The following is a 17,736-nucleotide window of genomic DNA, read 5'->3' as shown; positions in this document are numbered from 1 at the left end:
TGCGTCTTGCTCCGTGTGGAGAGTGCTGTGTCGACATGGCTGGCAAAGCCAAGGGCGCGACGGATTTGTATTACGTTTGTAAGGATTTCACTGGCGAGAAATGGATTGCATGCTGTTTGTGCCCTAAATGGTGTCATGTGAAGTGTGCTCACTTGTCTGGAATTAAGCAGGAGAATATATCTCAAATTAATTGAATGTGCAACCAATGCCTCCTTAAAGCATCTCTGGCTACCAAAATTGTGGAAAAAATGAATGAATTCAAGCAACAATTATCTAAGCCTCTAAGGAAATATCTGTGGTTAAGGAAGAAGTTGAATCAAGGGCTGTGAAGGTGCAGGAGGAGCTGGGATCAGTTGTTCACACCCTTAAACGTGCTGAGCATGCTGAATCTAGCTGGGCTGAGGTGGCAAATAGGCAAGAAGGTCAAGAAAAATTTCTTAATTGTAAAAGCTTCTACACAGGAAAAGAAAGCAACAGACATGAAGGATGAAGTCTCCGAGGCATTAAATGGTATTCAAATAACTGATTCAAGATTTACAAATAGAGGTAACATTGTCATGAACTTTGATAACGAGAACACAAGGGATGAGGCTGCTCAAAAACTGGGGTCTGTTGAGCAAATTAATACCAAGAGTGTTGGAAAGATGAAACCAAAGATCATGATATGCAATGTGCATAAAGAGGAGACCAAGGAAAAAATAAAGGAGACCATCTTAGACCGCAATGAGTTCTTACACGCCATTGGGGGTGTTGAGGATAAGATTGAGCTGGTTTTTAGCAAGCCTGCAGCTGGCGGCACGATGCACTACATTTTGAGGTGTGACCCAACTGTAAGAAAGCTGATTCACAAGAATCACGACAAGCTAAAATTAGAATGGGGAATGTACACAGTGAGAGACAAATACGTACCATGCAGTTATATGCTATCATTGTCAGAGATACGGCCATCTTGAGGCCAACTGTACTGCCAAGACCAATGGAGACGCCCTAAATTGTTTCAAATGCGCTGGCAATCATAAATCACAGGAGTGCACCATGGTTGAAAAGAAATGTATAAATTGTGTGAGATACAAGGAGCCTGAAATCAACCACTCAGCAAATGACCAGTGCTGTGTAGCTCTCCAGACTGAAATTGAGAGAATTCGTAACATGACCGATCATTGTTATTTATCAGTGGCTGTACTCAAAGATAAATTGTGTGTGATGAAGGTTCAGTGTGCTGGAAATAATTGTTGGATATTTAATTGTGATACTATAATGAAAATAGCAGACATGAACACTGAACTAATTGTTATATGTGATATTATCCGTGAAAGAAACTAAGACACTCACTCACTCACTCACTACGATGTTTGAGAATAAGTGCATCGAAGACTATTATTGCGGCTAACGTTGAAATTGTTGACGGCCCTCATGGAGGGCTGCATCAGCGGCGGAGAAGGGCCTGAAACCTCATCAACGGTAACGGTAACGGTAAAAGAAACTCCTTCCAATGTCTGTGCTACATCGACTCGACTGAATGGGTAAACCGTTATTTCTAGTTCTTGAGTTGGTTTGCAGTTCAAAGAATTTGGAGTAATCGACGTTATTTAACTTTTTCAGGTATTTGAAGACTTGAATCATATCCCCTCGTAGGCGTCTTTTCTCCAATGTAAAGAGATTGAGTCTCTTGAGTCGTGCATCGTACGGTTGAGCCCTTAAGGTTGGAATCATCTTCGTGGCGCGTCGAAGTTAAAGGAGTACGTAGGAGACAAAGTAGCTGAATGGGTGAAGGAAATAGAAGCTTTGTCTGCCATTACCAAGACTGCGACACACGCTGCCTATTCAGCGTACTCCCACGGCATCTAACATCGGTGGAGGTTCCTGATGCGCACCATCCCCGGCATCAGTCCACTCCTCCTACCACTGGAAAATGCCGCCAAGAATGTATTCTTACCGGCGGGAGGAGGAGCGGGATATGCTAAAGCACTTCCTCCAAGACTGGGTGGAATGGGAATCACCAACCCCGAGAAGCTGGCTGATAAGGAGAACCAAACTCCATCAGCCTTACCAGATCCCTCATCAACAGAATCATCGCTTAGTAGGCAGAAGGTGAAATAGACCAAACAGAAATAAGAGAAATCAAAAGAAAAATCTCAGAAGAAAGACAACAGACCCAAAAAGACGAGCTGGACCGTCTTACAAACCACCTGTCCACAGAAATGGGTAGAAAAATACACACAGCACAGGAGGCAGGCGCCTCTAACTGGCTAACGTCACTACCAATCAGAGCAAAAGACTTCAGCCTCAACAAACAAGAATTTGTCGACGCCATTGCTCTGAGATATGGCTGGCCGATTGGGGACTGCCTGATCTCTGTGCATGTGGATCACCAAATGATGTCACTCACACCATGACATGTAAAATGGGAGGCTTCGTCTGTATCCGACACGATGAAGTGAGGGATCTGACAGCCAGCATGTTCGGGACGGTATGCCAAGACGTCACTACCGAGCCGGCACTGCTTCCCCTGGACGGGGAACACCTTCGGTACAGGACGGCCAATACCTCACAGGAGGCACGGGTTGATGTAAGTGCCCGCGGATTCTGGGTGCCCGGACAGTGGGCGTTCATGGACATCCGCATATTCGACCCGATGGCTGCCTGTCACCGTGAGCTGCCCCTGGAAGCCGCCCACCACAGGAACGAGCAGGAGAAGACAAGGGCATACGGTGAAAGAATCCAACATGTGGATCAGGGCAGCTTCACCCCCCTCGTCTTCACCACATCCGGCGGGATGGGTCCCAGGGCCCGATGCTTCTACGCACGACTCGCGGAACTGATCTCAGAAAAGAAGCATCAGCCAAGGAGCCACATTGTAGCCTGGATGAGGTGTCGCCTCTCGTTTTCCCTGCTCAGGTCGGCCATCCTATGTCTCAGGGGCACCAGACACTCTGGCCCAAAGTCCACCAACTTCTCCAGTATGGGCTATGAGGCCACAGTTGTGGACAGTGACATTAGGGTGGGTCGGGAGTGACATTAGTAGGGCAGGAAAGGGGGATCTAGACGCAATAGATGATAGGGTGTTATGTATAGATTTAGTGCTAAGTAGTATTAGCGATATGGTTGGATGCACAGTCATTAGCGAACAGAGTAGGGGCTAATGACCTCCAAATTATGGAGCCCTCCATGGTTATGTGTCGGGAAAATAAACATGGGCGGAGGTATCTTTTATGTAGTAATATGTAGTAGTAGTAGTAGTAGTAGTAGTAGTGGTAGTAGACATCTGTTTGTGTAGGTCTGTATGTACGTATATGGGGGTAGGTATGCATATATGTAAGTGGGTGCATGTGGATAGAGGCGGTCATGTATATGTATACACAGATAACAATAATACCAATAGTAAATAGTAAAGGATAGATACACTCTCATAATGGCACCAAAATGGAGCCCCCTCATTGTTGCGTTTGCTCGTCTAACAAAAACAACAACTGTGTTTGCTGCTTGTGTGAACTGTAATAGAGGTGAAAAATGTCGGAATCAAAACACTCAACGACAGGATGTAGAAAATATGGGCGTATAAAACCTTTAGGGACAAATGAGGTCAGATGGTGATCCCAGGCGTGTCTATTCGTACGCATGTACAATCGTGTGTGTGTGTGTGTGTGTGTGTGTGTGTGTGTGTGTGTGTGTGTGTGTGTGTGTGTGTGTTAGATTGATTTATGATTGACAATAACTGTGATATGTTCCTAATGTGGAAGAAAATAGTTTATCAGTGACACACACACACACACACACACACACACACGCACACACATATACATACATATATACGTACAAACAGACACACCTGGGATCACCATCTGCATCTAACTCACGCTCCAAGAATTTTTGGCGTCTTGGTGTCGGCTACCATGATTGCCGACTGTCTGGGACATTCAGCCAGCTTAGGATGGAATGTCTGCTGCGGCATGCCTTGTCTCAAGACGAATCTCAACGGTCATTTTTTGAAATGGCGCCATGGCTATGACAACCACGAATCTGCCGACCGATTGGCCGACAGTCTTGACGGTCTTGACGACAGTCTTCCAGATTGTCTGTCAACTGGTTGGCCGACTTGCTGACCGACAGTTGCCAATCGGGGTGGCCGACGGTCTTCCTGGCCCTCTTCGCGACTGTCTTGGCGACTGTCTTGGCGGCAGCCTTGCCGCGAAGAACATCTGGAAGACCGTCGGCCAACTCCTTGGCAACTGTCGGCCAGCTAGTCGGCTAACCAGTTGACAGGCAATCTGGAAGACTGTCGTCAAGACCGTCAAGACTGTCGGCCAATCGGTCGGCAGATTCGTGGTTGTCATAAACATGGCGCCATTTAAAAAAATGACCGATGAGACTCGTCTTGTGACTAGTTGGCAGCATGCCGCAGACATTCTGCCAACTAGCTGGCCGAATATCCCAGACAGTCGGGAATCATGGTAGCCGACACCAAGACGCTAAAAAATTCTTGGAGCGTGGGAGCCGACTTGTCAAATGGAAAAGTCGCTGGGTTGTCGTGCCCCAGAGTCGGCACAGTGTGAACGGGGCTTTAAAATACGGAATCGCTCTGTATTCGAGAATGAAATGTATCGTTCCGTTTTGAACCAATACGGAACGGCATTTGTTCCGTACGGTATTTTATTATATGAATGGTCAAGCTGATAAAATTCAATATCTTAAAATTGTAGTGAGTGCATTTTTCGGTTAATCACAAAACCAGCCCGTAAAATTTGTCAAAGGTTTATCCTAAAATACGTGTAAAATACGCGACGTGACGTCCCTCCCCCATCCTTGCCTCCACCAGCAGCGTGAACACTCACTGCATGCTCGAGAGATTTTAGGGTTGCCACCCGTTCCTTTAAATATGGATCCATTCCGTATTGCAGAGTGAACTGTTGCATTCCACATTTTTCTGACTTCGTGGTGGCAACCCTAGTTGTGTCATTCAACACAAGAGAGATCGAGGCAAAAGGAGTGCGTGCGTACTGTGTGGCTCCCAAGTTTGTGCCAGCGAAACGTAACCATGCCCAGAAGTTGTTATTGTGCTTGTGATTGCAAAATAAAAATATAAATTTCTTGATGGCGGCAGTGTTAGCCAATATTTATGAGCCGGACAGTAGTCACGAACGTCCTTCATTAGGCGAAGACTGTCGTCACGACAGTCCCTCATCATTCTTAAGTAGTCGGCACAGACGACTGTGCCGACAGGAAACAGTAAAAATTTGAAAAATGGCCCCGACAGTCGTCACGACTGTCTCAAGACAAGCCAAGACTGTTGACGACAGTCGTCACGACTGCCCCAGACCTCCCTCAGACCTCAACCGGAAGTGACGGTTGGTCCAGACTCTTGCCGACTCTTGTCGTGAGAGTTAAGCATGGAATACTTTTTTGCGCTATCCCTCACGACTCCAGACTCCCGCAACGACGTCGGCGCGGCAGTCTCAAGACCTCTTTCAAGACATGCCCGACCCTGTCACATCAACACCCAAGACCTCGTGTACCCTAGAGTCGTGGGTTGTCTTGGGCCAGAGTCAGCACAGTGTGAACGGGGCTTAAAGGTTTTCTACGCCCATATTTCTGGACTGTCAGATGACGAACTGGTAGTCCTGCCTATATATATACACAATTTAATATTCTACCTTGTGATATTTTTATGATAATTTAATAAGTATTTAAAGTAATATTATACTATTATCTAGTTTCCTGTAAAACAGATTGTACTACTATGTAAAATTCTTTGACTATTTGAATTCTAAAATGGAGCACATCTTGACTCACTAGCTCCCTTCGCTGAGATCTCCGTCTTGGGAGATTTCAATGTTCACCACCAGCTTTGGCTTTCATCCTCTTTCACTGACCAGCCTGGTGAACAAGCCTACAACTTTGCTCTCCTCAACGACCTAGAGCAGTTGGTTCAGCACCCTACACGTATTCCCGATCGTCTTGGAGACAGGCCCAACATTCTAGACCTCTTCCTTACCTCTAATCCTTCTGCTTACTCTGTCAAAATGTTCTCTCCGTTGGGCTCCTCCGATCATAACCTTATTTCTGTTTCCTGTCCTATCGCTCCTGTACATCCTCTGGACCCACCGAAGAGGCGATGCTTCTGGCATTTTGCTTCAGCTCGGTGGGACGACCTGAGGATGTACTTTTCCGATTTCCCGTGGAATGATTATTGCTTCCAGGAGAGAGACCTCTCTGTATGTGCCCAGCGCATCACAGAGGTGATTGTCTCTGGAATGGAGGCATACATTCCACGTTCTTTCTCTACTCATCATGCTAAAAAGCCTTGGTTTAATCATGCTTGTTCTCGTGCTAGTAAAGATAGAGAGGCAGCTCACAAAAGGTTCCAGAGCCTTCGAACTTCCGCTAACTATGACCTTTACATTGCAGCCCGGAATCGTGCCAAATCTATTCTCTGACTTACCAAAACTTCTTTTATCAATAGAAAATGTCAACACCTTGCTTCTTCTAATTCTTCCCGTGACTTCTGGCATCTAGCCAAAAATATCTCCTCCAATTTCACTTCTTCCTCTTTCCCTCCTTTCCTTAACCCTGACGGCAACACTGCCGTCTCATCTGTCTCTAAGGCTGAACTCTTCGCTCAAACTTTCTGTAAGAACTCCACCTTGGACGATTCTGGGCATATTCCTCCTACTCATCCCCCACTCTGACTCCTTTATGCCTGTTTTTAAGATTCTTCCAAATGATGTTTTCTATGCCCTCTCTGGCCTCAACTCTCAGAAGACTTATGGACCTGATGGAGTGCCTCCTATTGTCCTTAAAAACTGTGCTTCCGTGCTGACACCCTGCCTGGTCAAACTCTTTCCTCTCTGCCTATCAACATCTACCTTTCCTTCCTGCTGGAAGTATGCATTTGTACAGCCTGTGCCTAAGAAGGGTGACCGTTCCAATCCCTCAAACTACCGCCCTATAGCTTTACTTTCCTGTCTATCTAAAGCTTTTGAATCAATCCTTAACCGGAAGATTCAAAAGCACCTTTCCACTTCTAACCTTCAATCTGATCGCCAGTATGGGTTCCGCAAGGGGCGTTCTACTGGCGATCTTCTTGCTCTCTTAACTGACTCTTGGTCATTCTCTCTTAGCCGTTTCGGTGAAACTTTCTCTGTTGCGCTAGACATATCGAAAGCCTTCGATAGGGTCTGGCACAAGTCTTTGTTTTCTAAACTGCCCTCTTTCGGATTCTATCCCTCTCTCTGTTCCTTTATCTCCAGTTTCCTTTCCGGCCGTTCCATCTCTGCGGTGGTAGACGGTCACTGTTCTTCCCCTAAAGGCCTAAACCTATCAACAGTGGTGTTCCACAGGGCTCTGTCCTATCACCCACCCTCTTCCTGTTATTCATCAATGATCTTCTTTCCATAACAAACTGTCCTGTAAACTCATACGCCGACGACTCCACTCTGCATTATACAACTTCATTCAATAGAAGACCCTCTCAACAGGAAGTACACGACTCCAGACTGGAGGCTGCAAAATGCTTAACCTCAGACCTTGCTATCATTTCCGATTGGGGCAGAAGGAACCTTGTGTCCTTCAATGCCTCAAAAACTCAATTTCTCCACCTATCAACTCGACACAATCTTCCAAACACCTATCCCCTGTTCTTCGACAACACTCAGCTATCACCATCTTCAACACTAAACATCCTCGGTATCCTTTACTCAAAATCTCAACTGGAAACTTCAAATCTCCACTCTCGCTAAATCAGTTTCCTCGAGGTTGGGCGTTCTGTATCGTCTCCGCCAGTTCTTCTCCCCCGCGCAGTTGCTATCCATATACAGGGGCCTTGTCCGCCCTCGTATGGAGTATGCATCTCACATGTGGGGGGGCACCACTCACACAGCTCTTCTGGACAGAGTGGAGTCTAAGGCTCTTCGTCTCATCAGCTCTCCTCCTCCTACTGATAGTCTTCTACCTCTTAAATTCCGTCGCGATGTTGCCTCTCTTTCTATCTTCTATCGATATTTCCACGCTGACTGCTCTTCTGAACTTGCTAACTGCATGCCTCCCCCCCTCCCGCGGCCCTGCTGCACACGCATTTCTACTCATGCTCATCCTTATACTGTCCAAACCCCTTATGCAAGAGTTAACCAGCATCTTCACTCTTTCATCCCTCACGCTGGTAAACTCTGGAACAATCTTCCTTCATCTGTATTTCCTCCTGCCTACAACTTGACCCTTTTCAAGAGGAGGGTATCAGGACACCTCTCCTCCCGAAATTGAACTCTCTTTCGGCCACCTCTTTTGATTCTTTTTTAGGAGCAGCGAGTAGCGGGCTGTTTTTTATTATTGTTTCCTTTTTTTGTGCCCTTGAGCTGCGTCCTTTGTTGTAAAAAAAAAAAAATTAATAAAAAAAAAAAAAAATATATATATATATATATATATATATATATATATATATATATATATATATATATATATATATATATATATATATATATATATATCAATAGATATTGTTCCATAAATGAAAATAGGAAACTATAGAATTAGACGGAGTTGCCATATAGGAACCAGACCAATGTTTTTTTATTTTTGTATATAAACCCTTGTACTCTCCACTTTTGTATCTTTTCCCTGAATATGTAATACACGAAAGCGTTCGGGATCCTCGTGTTTCCTTGACTTCTTCAGAGGTCACCAGCAAATATTTAAATATATATATATATATATATATATATATATATATATATATATATATATATATATATATATATATATATATATATATATATATATATATATATATATATATATATATATATATATGTGTACGCCTCCATTGTATAGTGGTCAGCGTGACTGGCTACTACTCCGCGGGCCCGGGTTCGAATCCCGGCCCGGGCAGTCGGCATGCAGCTCACCCCGCCATGCGCTGCTACAGCGTATGCCCCCAACTTTACATTATATATATATATATATATATATATATATATATATATATATATATATATATATATATTTATATATATATATATATCTATAGATAGAGAGAGAGAGAGAGAGAGAGAGAGAGAGAGAGAGAGAGAGAGAGAGATAAGTAGGTAGATAGATTATTCGATAGACAGATAGACAAACATACGGATAGATAGAGAGAGGTAGATTGATGGATAGATAGATAGATTGATAGATTGACATTATTAACTTAGTTTTTTTGTTCGTCTTACCCTAGTTGTTATTATTTTTTTTAACATATTCGAGAGTTATGTACCAATTACATCTCTCGCATCTAAACTCACAAGATTTTTCTTTTGCAGTCGTTCATGATAATTATTTTATGATTCTTTCTTTGTTCAGGTTACTCGCTGTAACTCTCTCGTATGGAGTGTGACTTCACATGATAATTCATACCTAAAATCATATTGCAAGAAGTCTCTTCTCTTTTTCCACATCCATATTTTTCTTACTATAACACCTTACCTATATATTATTTTTTTTTCTTTCCAGTCCAGCAGCGGGCAAATTTCTCTTCCCACAGCCAATTTACATATATATATATTTTTTTTTCTTGGTGGCGTGGCAGTCGGTGGAGGCGCCGCAGGGTGCGTGCTTGCAGCTCGCCTGACGGAGATCAAGGACTGGCGCGTGTTGCTACTCGAAGTAGGCGGCCCTCCACCCCTAGAGACCCGGGTGCCTGGGATCCTTCCGATCTCCTACATCCCCGGGTACAACCTAGACTGGGGCTACAGGACCACGCCACAGAAGTACAGCTCCCAGAACTTCGACAATAAGGTTTCTTAAACTATGTGGAGAGAGAGAGAGAGAGAGAGAGAGAGAGAGAGAGAGAGAGAGAGAGAGAGAGAGAGAGAGAGAGAGAGAGAGAGAGAGAGAGAGCATTAGTATTGAAATGTTACATAAGTTAATATAATTGGAATACATTATTTACCCCAGCTGATCATGCAAAAATGTTTTTTTACTTTTTTTTATTATTTTTTTTTTTTTTTACGTTGCGGCCTATTGCGCCGGTAGGCTTCTTCCCGGTGGGGCCTGATGGTCGGCCCAAGGCTTCTTTCCGGTGGTGTCTGATGGTCGGCCCAGCCCGTTCTGGCGCAGGCGAGTGTTTATAGTGGCGCCATCTTGCATTGGCTCATGCTGCCCTCCCGGTGCTCATCTTGAATCCTAGAATCTAGAGTCCGGGTTGATAGGTGGTCTTCTGGACAACATGTGGGTAGTTTTAAGCCACTCGGCGGCGGCTGAAAAATCCCAGCTTGGTGGCACCGGGCGGGGATTGAACTCGCGTCTTCCTGAACGCGGCGCCGTCACTCTGTCGACTCAGCCACAGCCTCCCTGGACTATATATATTTATCCACCTTAAAAAACATTACAAATGTTGACGCATACCATCCACCCTGATTTGCCTGACCCAATTGGCTAGTACTGGTCATGACATCTAAAACGTTTCAAAAATGCTAACCAGAGGCAAATGTTATTTTGCATGTAGTATAATATTTTTGATCATGTGTTTTGCATGGTGGAAATTTACCAAAATGATAAATTTGATGAGGACCTTTCTCGGCTGATTTTTTTAGAGAGAGCGAGAAGTTTAAGGAAATACAATTCCTCTCATTTACTTCTTTAATCAAAAGGGTCGTGAAGAACGTATTCATTTCGATATTTCATGTAAATAATTGAAAAAAAATAATAACAGTAATTAAACTACTACTACTACTACTGCTACTACTACTACTACTATTACTACTACTACTACTACTACTGCTACTACTACTACTACTACTACTGCTACTACTACTACTACTACTACTACTACTACTACTAATAATAATAATAATAATAATAATAATAATGATAATGATAACAATAATAACTAAAATAACATTTTGTAAAAACAAATATGGCATTAATATAGCATTAATGTCGTTCTTACTATGCTATCATGAGTGTATTGAGTGTACTGAGATTAGTGCATTATAATCGCAAAGGCATCATTAGGAGAATAGTAATAAGAAAGTCAGGTATCAGCATCCAAATCCTTTGATCAGAATGTGTGATCGTCTCCGTTTATTTGTGGCCTTCTGTATGTTGCCTATTACTTTTTTTTTACTGTGCACTATTTATCTTTTCCTAGGGTGGCCATTTGTAATAGATTCTTTAAAGAGTCTTCTTGTCATCAAATAAATTTTACTCTGTTCACTGATTTGAACAGAGCTGATGTTGATGAAGGTGTCGACAGTCCCATAATTTCATTAGCTGTCATTGGTGCAAACAGGGGAATTCTTTTATGTTATCTCTGACTTTTTATCCTATGAAAATGCTTCTTTACAGTTTCTCTCACTTCTTATTTTAATGTCAAATTTTACTTTCCAGTGTGTTGCACTCAAAGGACTAATAGGGTAATAATACGTGGTGGGTGTTGCAGGCAGCGAGGCAGCACCAGGGGAGGGTGTTAGGTGGCGGCTCCACTGTTAATGCGATGTTCTACGTGCGAGGAAACAGACGAGACTACGACCACTGGGCTGCGCTAGGGAACCCCGGCTGGGACTATCGTTCCGTGCTGCCCTACTTCATCAAGGTCGAGGACTACCGGGGAAACCTCAGCGAGACAGGTAGAGTCGCCGGGGGCGCTCATGTATCCGTGTGTGTGTGTGTGTGTGTGTGTGTGTGTGTGTGTGTACGCACTATAGCTTTATATATTCCGACACAGAAATACGCACACGAAGACTTTAAAAGGCCGAGGTCGTGGTGGTATTATATATCATGAGGCACCATAAGAAACCCTAAATGACAGTATTAAGATGACATCCCCTTTTTTTTTACAACAAAGGAGACAGCTCAGGGGCAGCAAAAAGAGTGTAGAAAAAAAAAACCTACTCACCGCTCCCACAACAGACAAAAGTAAAGAGTGGCCAAAAGAGAGGTCAATTTCGGGTGGAGAGGTGTCATGATACACTCTTTTTGAAGGAGGTCAAGTCATAGGCTGTTCCAGAGTTTACCAGTGAAAGGGATGAAAGAGTGAAGATGCTGGTTAACTCTTGCATAAGGGGTTTGGACAGTATAGGGATGAGCTAGAGTAGGAAGTCGATTGCAGCGGGACCGCAGGAGGGGGGTAGGCATACAGTTAGCAAGTTCAGAGGAGCAGTCAGCATTAAAATATCGATAGAAGATAAAAAGAGAGGCAACATGGCGGCGGAATTTAAGAGATAGAAGACGGTCAGTATGAGAAGGGGAGTTGGTGACACGAAGAGCTTTTGACTCTGCTTTGTCCAAAGAGAGCTGTGTGAGTGGAGCCCCCCCACACATGTGATGCATACTCCATACGAGGGCGGACAAGGCCCCTGTATATGTACAACATCTGTGCAGGGGAGAAAAACTGTCGGAGACGATACAGAACGCCCAACCTCGAGGAAGGTGATTTAGTGAAAGAGGAGATATGGAGTTTCCAGTTGAGATGTTGAGTTAAGGATAGACCGAGGATGTTTAGTGTAGGAGAAGGTGACAGCTGAGTGTTGTCAAAGAATAGGGGATAGGTGTTTGGAAGATTGTGTCGAGTTGAGAGGTGAAGAAATTGAGTTTTCTAGGCGTTGAAGGACTCCAGGTTCTTCTTGCTCCAATCGAAAATGATAGTAAGGTCTGAGATTATGCATTCTGCAGCCTCCAGCCTGGAATCGTCTAGTTCCTGTTGAGGTGGCCTTCTATCGTTTTGGAAAGATCATCAATGAACAACAGAAAGAGAGTGGGAGATAGAACAGAGCCCTGATTAACACCATTGTTGATAGGTTTAGGGGTAGAACAGTGACCGTCTACTACAGCAGTGATAGATCGGTCAGAGGCAACTGGAGATTAAGATACAGACAGAAGGATAGAAACCATTGGAGGGTAGTTTGGAAAGCAAATATTTGTGCAAGACCCTATCAAAGGCGTTTGATATGTCTAGCGGAAGTGAGAAAGTTTCACCGAAATGGCAAAGAGAGGATGACCAAGAGTTAGTTAATAGAGCAAAAAGGTCGCCAGTAGAACGCTCTTGTGGAATCGTCTGGTTAAGGATTGATTCAAAAGCTTTAGATAGACAGGAAAGTAAAGCTATATGGCGGTAGTTTGAGGGATTGGAACGGTCACCCTTCTTAGGCACAGGCTGTATGAAGGCGTACTTCCAGCAGGAAAGAAAGGTAGGTGTTGATAGGCAGAGACGAAAGAGTTTGACCAGTCAGGGTGTAAGCTCGGAAGCACAGTTTTTAAGTACAATAGGAGGCACTCCATCAGGTCCATAAGCCTTCTGAGAGTTGAGGCCAGAGAGGGCATAGAAAACATCATTCCTAAGAATTTTAACAACAGACATAAAGGAGTCAGAGGGGGGATAAGTAGGAGGAATATGCCCGGAATGGTCCAGAGTGGAGTTGTTAGTTATTACAGAAAGTTTGAGCGAAGAGTTCAGCCTTAAAGACAGATGAGACGGCGGTGCTGCCGTCAGGGTTAAGGAGACTAGGAAAAGATGAAGAAGTGAAATTGGAGATGTTTTTGGCTAAATGCCAGAAGTCTCTAGAAGAATTACAAAAAGCAAGGTTTTGAAATTTCCAATGAATGAAAGAGCTTTTGGTAAGTCCAAAAATAGATTTTGCACGATTCCGGCCAGAAATCAGGGCCAGATTATCTTATACGCCAAGTACGCTATGGCGTAGGACCCCCAGCACTGAGGGGCCCACAAAACCTGATAGACCCGACCCATAATTGGGCCCCCACATAATGGAAATCCCGGAAATGCCTGTAGCCTCAGGGAGATCAGTATGCTGCGTTGGACTGGTGATTGAAAAAAATATATATAAATAAAAATAAATAGATAAAATAAAATAGCGAAAACTTGTTTGTGTTGGCAACACAAGTCAACAGTGGTTGCAATTTCTTTGAACTTGTGCAGGAATTATATACATATTCAGTTGGATCAACAAATCGCTGGAATTTACTAACAAAGGGATTGTCACCTAATGAAAATGGTAGAATTCTAACCCTAAAAACATTATCTTCCACACGTTGGCATTTCCATTCTGAATCAATGAAAGCACTGCACTTAAACTACTCAAGCATCTATGGTATGTTAAATGAAATTGCAGACAATGAGGAACTTAAAGGAGATGCTCGACTTGCTGCGTCAGTTTTTGCAGAGAATATATGTGCCTTCTTGAAAATGCATGTATGTGTGTTCTTTGGAACAAGATCCTCCAGCGCTTTCAGATATTGATATCAACATGGCTGTATCATTGTTTCTATCACTTGAAAGTGTTGTTGCTGAGCTTCGTGGTCAATTTGATGAACTGGAGAATGATACAAAAAATCTCATTGAAAATGCTCAGCAAGTATATGTATCGGAAAAGGTACGGAAGAGAAGACGGCGGCGTCAAGCTGATGATTCAGCTGAACCTGATGCAGATCTTCAAGATGCACAATAAATCACAGTACAGAGTTTTGTTGTCATCATTGACAAGTTACATGCAAGTTTAGCTCAACGTCGCCAGGCTTATCACAAGATATCTGACGACTTTGCCTTTATCAAGTCATTGAGGGAAATGATACTGCACACCTGAGAGTTGCATGATGTATCCAGCTTGGTGAAAAAATACATCAATGACTTGGAACCCCACTGCGAGGATGAATTTGTAACATTCTCAGAATTTGTAACCCATTTGAAGTTGGATCGTGATCCTCATGTCCTGTTAAAATACTTAGGGAAGAATCCAGTTGTAGAGTCAACATTTAACAATGTTTCAACTGCTCTGCGATTGTTCTTAACATTACCAGTCACAGTCTGCGATACTGAACGTTCATTTTCCAAACTGTCTTTGATCAAAAACAGATTTCATTCAACAATGACTCATAAACGACTGAATGCTTTGTCTGTTATGTCAATTGAAAATGATGTCACCTCCTCAGTGACATTTGAAACCATAATTGAATAGTTTTCATAAGGGAAATCAAGAAAAAGGGCATTGGTGTAGCTGCTATAGTTACCTATGTGTATAGGTATGGTATGTATGCTGCTAATACAGAATATAAAGAAAAAAAAGATGATGACAATCTGTATTAAATATATTGTATCATTAATTCATTCTGATGTTTCAATAAAATATGAGATTGTTCAGATCTTGGCTAATTTATTCGAGGGGGGGGGGGGGCAAAACTGTGGGTGGCGTATGGCCCAATGCAAGCTTAATCCGGCCCTCCCAGAAATATAAAGATCATGGTTAGCAGGAGTGCGAAGGGTCTCGTTCCTTTTGTAAGCTGCCTCTCTATCTTTGATAGCAGGATAACAAACGTGATTAAACCAAGGCTTTTTAGCATGCGGAGTAGAGAAAGTACGTGGAATGTGTGCCTCCATTCCAGAGACAATCACCTCTCTTTTCTGGAAGCAGTAATCATTCCACGGGAAATCGGAAAAGTACATCCTCAGGTCGTCCCACGGATTAAGCAGAAGGGTTTGAGGAAAGGAAGAGTTCTAGTATGTTGGGCCTGTCTCCAAGACGATCGGGAATACGTGTAGGGTGATCTAGCTAGATCGTTGAGGATTGCAAAGTTGTAGGCTTGTTCACCAGGCTGGTCACTGAAAGAGGATAAAAGCCAAAGCAGGTGGTGAACATTGAAATCTCCTAGGATGGAGATTTCAGCGAAGGGAGAGTGAGTCAAGATGTGCTCCACTTTAGAGTTCAAGTAGTCAAAGAATTTTACATAGTTAGTAGAGTTAGGTGAGAGATAGACAGCACATATGTATTTAGTAATATAATGACAATGAAGGCTTTGCCGGATGGTGGAAAATTCTGAAGGTCGTGGGCACGAGAGTAAGTGATGTCGTTGCGTACGTAGACGTAACAGCCAGCTTTGGATTGAAATTTAGGATTGAGATAGTAGGAGGGAACAGAGTAGAGACTGCTGTCAGTAGCCTCAGAAACCTGTGTTTCGGTGAGGAAGAGAAGGTGAGGTTTAGAGAGAAGAGATGGTCTTCCATAGAATGAAAAATAGAACGAAGACCGCGTATGTTGCAGAAATTGATAAGAAAGAGGTTCGAGGAATTATCAAGACATCTCTCAAGTCGGCAGCCAGAAGGGAAGTCCTCCCTGGGGGAATTTGTGGTCCCACCCCAGGCGGGGACTCCGAGGCAGTGTTTTGGTGCGCCATTCTGAATTTCAAATTTTGGGTAAAGGTGTGTATGTTGTGTGAATGTAGTGTGGTTTAGAGAGAGAGATTATCTGTCTTTAGAGAGCATGCTAAACTACTCTCTAGTGTTGATGAGACAATAGGGAAACGGAAAGTGAAGGATCTGTCGAGGGCTTCAGCACCTCCTGACTTCCCATATATACCTCACCGGGAGTGGCTTACGGCCGTTTCGGTAGGTGTCTTCCTACCTACTCCTTTAGCTCAGCTTACTTTAATCTTCACATAGACTTTCTCCCACCTGCAGCTGCCTTCCATGGACGGGGCGGCCCCATAGGCGTCACTCCAGCCCCCCTTACGCCCCTCACCAAGGCCTTCATACAAGGCGGCCTAGAGCTGGGTTACCAACTGGTCGACTACAACGGCCCGGAGCAGCTTGGTGAGGAAATAGGAATGATTTTCGATTCATCGAATTTATGATAGTTAAAGTGGTAAAGTGGTTAGCACGCCTAACTACAAATAATCTGCGCGCCCAGGTTATAGTTTTTGCCAGGGCAATTAACTCTTCCAGCTGTTCATCCTCTCTTTCGGGTTCAGACGATAAATGGGTACCTAGAGAAACCTGTGTAAGGTAACTGTGGTAACCTCTCCTGTGTCACCGGGTAATGGGTTGTTTCCACAGGGCCTCAGGGCCACAGGGTCAAGGGCCAATGTGAGGGAGATGAGTACCGAAACAACGCGCAGGTTTAGCGTACGTATTTCCCCAACTTTACCTTTAAAAATATTGGCAATATACCATGAATTGAAAATGGGAATATGTATAAACACTTTTTTTCCAGTTTAGTTATTCTCTATGATTATGTATTAGCTTATTTACTCCAAATGATAATTAAGCATGGATTAATTCCTCCTGCAAGAATTTTATACCATAAGATTTTTGTCTTTATTTTTTGTCACTGCTACATAAATTACATGAGAGCATTCCACAAACTTTTCCAGTCATTATTATAATATATTTTGCCATATATTCCCACTCTAATTACAGCATAAGTAGATTCCTAAGATACTAACTGTCTAAAACTGAAGGAAAGAAAACACTGAGCCATTGTATGTGAATCAGTGCGATGGCTGCACTGAAAGCCTTATTATTTGCTATACAGACAACGGTAATGCAACACCTTTTCACCTTCAAATTTTAAAAAATTGAACTTTAAATTTAAAAATGTAAACTTTCATATTAAAAAAATTACATTGATATTAAAAAATTGACCTTCAAATTAAAAAAATTGACTTTCAAATTAAAATACTTGACTTTCAAATTTAAAAAGTTGACTTTCATATTAAAAAAATGAATTTCAAATTAAAAAGTAATTTAATTGAAAACAACCCTTTTCCTCTCCCTCTCCCCCTTTCAATAGTCTTCCCTTCCCCCTTTCAGTGACCCCCTACTACACCCCTTTCCTCTCCCCCTCCCCCCATCAATAGTCCCATCTCCACCCCTTCAATAACCCCTCCCCCTCTACACCCCTTTTCCTCTCCCCCGCCCCCTTTCAATAGTCCTCCCTCCCACCTTCAATGACCCCCTACTACACTCCTTTTCCTCTCCCC

General features: G+C 43.3%; 1 protein-coding gene across 1 annotated transcript in view; it reads left to right on the top strand.

Moving 5' to 3' along the window:
- Nucleotides 1-17,736, top strand: part of LOC127000172 (glucose dehydrogenase [FAD, quinone]-like) — a 49,352-nt gene that overhangs the window by 7,969 nt on the left and 23,647 nt on the right. Inside the window, exons 2-4 of the mRNA XM_050863563.1 lie at nucleotides 9,539-9,765; nucleotides 11,411-11,597; nucleotides 16,436-16,567. Of these exons, the coding sequence (XP_050719520.1) occupies nucleotides 9,539-9,765; nucleotides 11,411-11,597; nucleotides 16,436-16,567 (546 nt within the window). The remainder of the gene's footprint in view (nucleotides 1-9,538; nucleotides 9,766-11,410; nucleotides 11,598-16,435; nucleotides 16,568-17,736) is intronic.

This window comes from Eriocheir sinensis, chromosome 18 (genome assembly GCF_024679095.1).
Source record: "Eriocheir sinensis breed Jianghai 21 chromosome 18, ASM2467909v1, whole genome shotgun sequence".
NCBI lineage: Eukaryota > Metazoa > Arthropoda > Malacostraca > Decapoda > Varunidae > Eriocheir > Eriocheir sinensis.
The sequence above is the reverse complement of the archived record's forward strand: the minus strand, read 5'-3'. Positions and strand labels throughout refer to the sequence as shown.